The 2,364-nt window shown below is 34.1% G+C and overlaps 1 protein-coding gene across 1 annotated transcript in view; it reads right to left on the reverse strand.

The window, feature by feature from the left end:
- LOC111088569 overlaps nt 1-2,152 on the reverse strand; it is an 8,645-nt gene extending 6,493 nt beyond the window's left edge. The window contains exon 1 of the mRNA XM_022399082.1: nt 1,176-2,152. Within this exon, the coding sequence (XP_022254790.1) occupies nt 1,176-1,193 (18 nt within the window). The 5' untranslated portion in view covers nt 1,194-2,152. The remainder of the gene's footprint in view (nt 1-1,175) is intronic.
- Nucleotides 2,153-2,364: the final 212 nt, after the last annotated feature.

The raw sequence follows: 2,364 nt of genomic DNA on the forward strand, positions 1-2,364 counted from the left end.
TGTTGTTGTTGTTTTTACCATACATCAAGGTATCATATGTTGTTGTTTTTACCATACATCAAGGTATCATATGTTGTTGTTTTTACCATACATCAAGGTATCATATGTTGTTGTTTTTACCATACATCAAGGTATCATATGTTGTTGTTGTTTTTACCATACAGTCAAGGTATCATATGTTGTTGTTGTTTTTACCATACATCAAGGTATCATATGTTGTTGTTGTTTTTACCATACAGATTTTTTTTCAACATGAAAATTGACCAAAAAAAAGGCAATACCGTTTTTTGTTTGAGTCTATCAGTTTGTTTTTGAAACCAATTGACTCTCAGATATAACCTAAACGTTAGACGACAGTTTGATCATTTTTAGGTTACATACATAAAGCCAAATGAACACCTATCTTTAAAACATTTTCACCAAACGTCCACAAAGCAAGTTGTCTCAAGGTTGCTTATAACTGAAGCCTCTCAAGATGAAAAAGTACTTAGTAAGATCGCTTTAAAAATCGTTATTATTCTCAGCACTTCCTTCTTTTCTCTCAATGGCTCAACGGTAAGTCAGATGGCTTATAACACTAACAATCGAGCTTTGATACCCGTGGTGAGCACACGACAGGTAGCCCATTGTGTAGCTTTGTGCTTTACAACAAGCAAACTTATTTTTTCTCTATGATAATTAATATTATTGACAGAAACACCCCCGGATGATAAACAGGATATTTTCTACGTTTTGATACCGTTTATAGCTTTTCATCGAACGGTTTCACGCTAACCTATCACTGGTATAACATTCGATATAATAAATCGGTTAACAGAAATCATGTAACAATGGTTGGATGTATAGGAAATCTTAAACATTGAGAAACAAACCGTGAAAGATTATTACTTCAACTTTATAGCATTTGAATAAAGAATATTTTCATTGAAACTGTATAAGTTCTAAGTTTCGGACAAGTAACATTACAAATAAACCTGGCACTGGGAGAATTGCTTATATGTAAAAGTGCTCTTAAAGGTCAAGATGGCATTGCACAATACCATGAAATGTTGAATCGATAATCCCTGTTCCGGAACTACAAAAATGAAACGGGTGGAGCTCTCATAATACTAAAATAACATTTCTGTTACAAAGAAAATTCATGAAGTTCTCAACATAAAATGAGAATCACCTACCTCTACTCTAAGGTCCATGTTATCACTATGTTCTCGTATACAGTGCTGAATCGCCCTTACTAAACGTCCTTCCGTGTGCTTTCTAGCTTTTATAGTGTTCCTCACATACCACCAAATGGTCTGACGCCATTGGTGTCCCCCTTCCCTCCCCTGTATAGGTTCCAAATCAAGGTCAGGTCTGCTCTACGAAGAGGTCGGGGTTACTGTGTCTCCACAGCTTTACACCTGACTCGAAAAACTGTAGTAAGAAAGTAATGTACAAAACTATAAAACACTGCTGACTAGAGTAGGGTTACGAAAGCTGTTACTAAAGTCACTAAAAACAAGTTTTTTGTATCCAAATACTTTTTTATTTTTATTTTTGGTGCTGAGGATTAACAAGAGTATTACATAACGTGTTTGTAACCTATACGAAGTGTGATTTTAGATGACTGTGATAGCCTAACTGTGATTAATATAGCTGTGACGATAACTGGAACCTGTGGCTCGTATGTATGTCATCTATATAAAGTGTGGTTTTAGATGACAGGAAGCCTAACTGTGATTAACATAGCTGTGACGATAACTGGAACCTGTCGCTCGTGTGTATGTCATCTATATAAAGTGTGGTTTTAGATGACAGGAAGCCTAACTGTGATTAACATAGCTGTGACGATAACTGGAACCTGTCGCTCGTGTGTATGTCATCTATATAAAGTGTGGTTTTAGATGACAGGAAGCGGAACTGTGTTAGCCAAAGCTGTGACGATAACTAGGTATTTGGTTCGTTTACATATCAGCTATACAAAATTTCCAGCGTCCTTAAAAAAACACATACGCTGGTATCATTTTCAACACAGTGATTATTATTATTATAAACGGTTTTATGAAACGGAACTGGAAATCCGTCTTTGTAATTATATTAATGCATTTAAAAAGAAGCTTCTAATGACATTAACTGTAATAGAATAAAAATAATTTTCGAAGCACAATCTTATCTTTTCAGCCTCCTGAAGAATTGTTAAATATTTCTCACGTTTTTTAAAGTAAACGAAATATTTTTATTTAAATGTAAAGTATGATAAACTTTCTTTTAACACATTTTTGTCATAAATTGTGAAACGTTCATGTTATAAAGTACATAAAACACAACATTCAAGTTCATGTTATAAAGTCACGTTGTGTGTTACATACTTTATAACATGAACTT

Source organism: Limulus polyphemus, unplaced genomic scaffold (assembly GCF_000517525.1).
Source record: "Limulus polyphemus unplaced genomic scaffold, Limulus_polyphemus-2.1.2 Scaffold4026, whole genome shotgun sequence".
Lineage (NCBI taxonomy): Eukaryota > Metazoa > Arthropoda > Merostomata > Xiphosura > Limulidae > Limulus > Limulus polyphemus.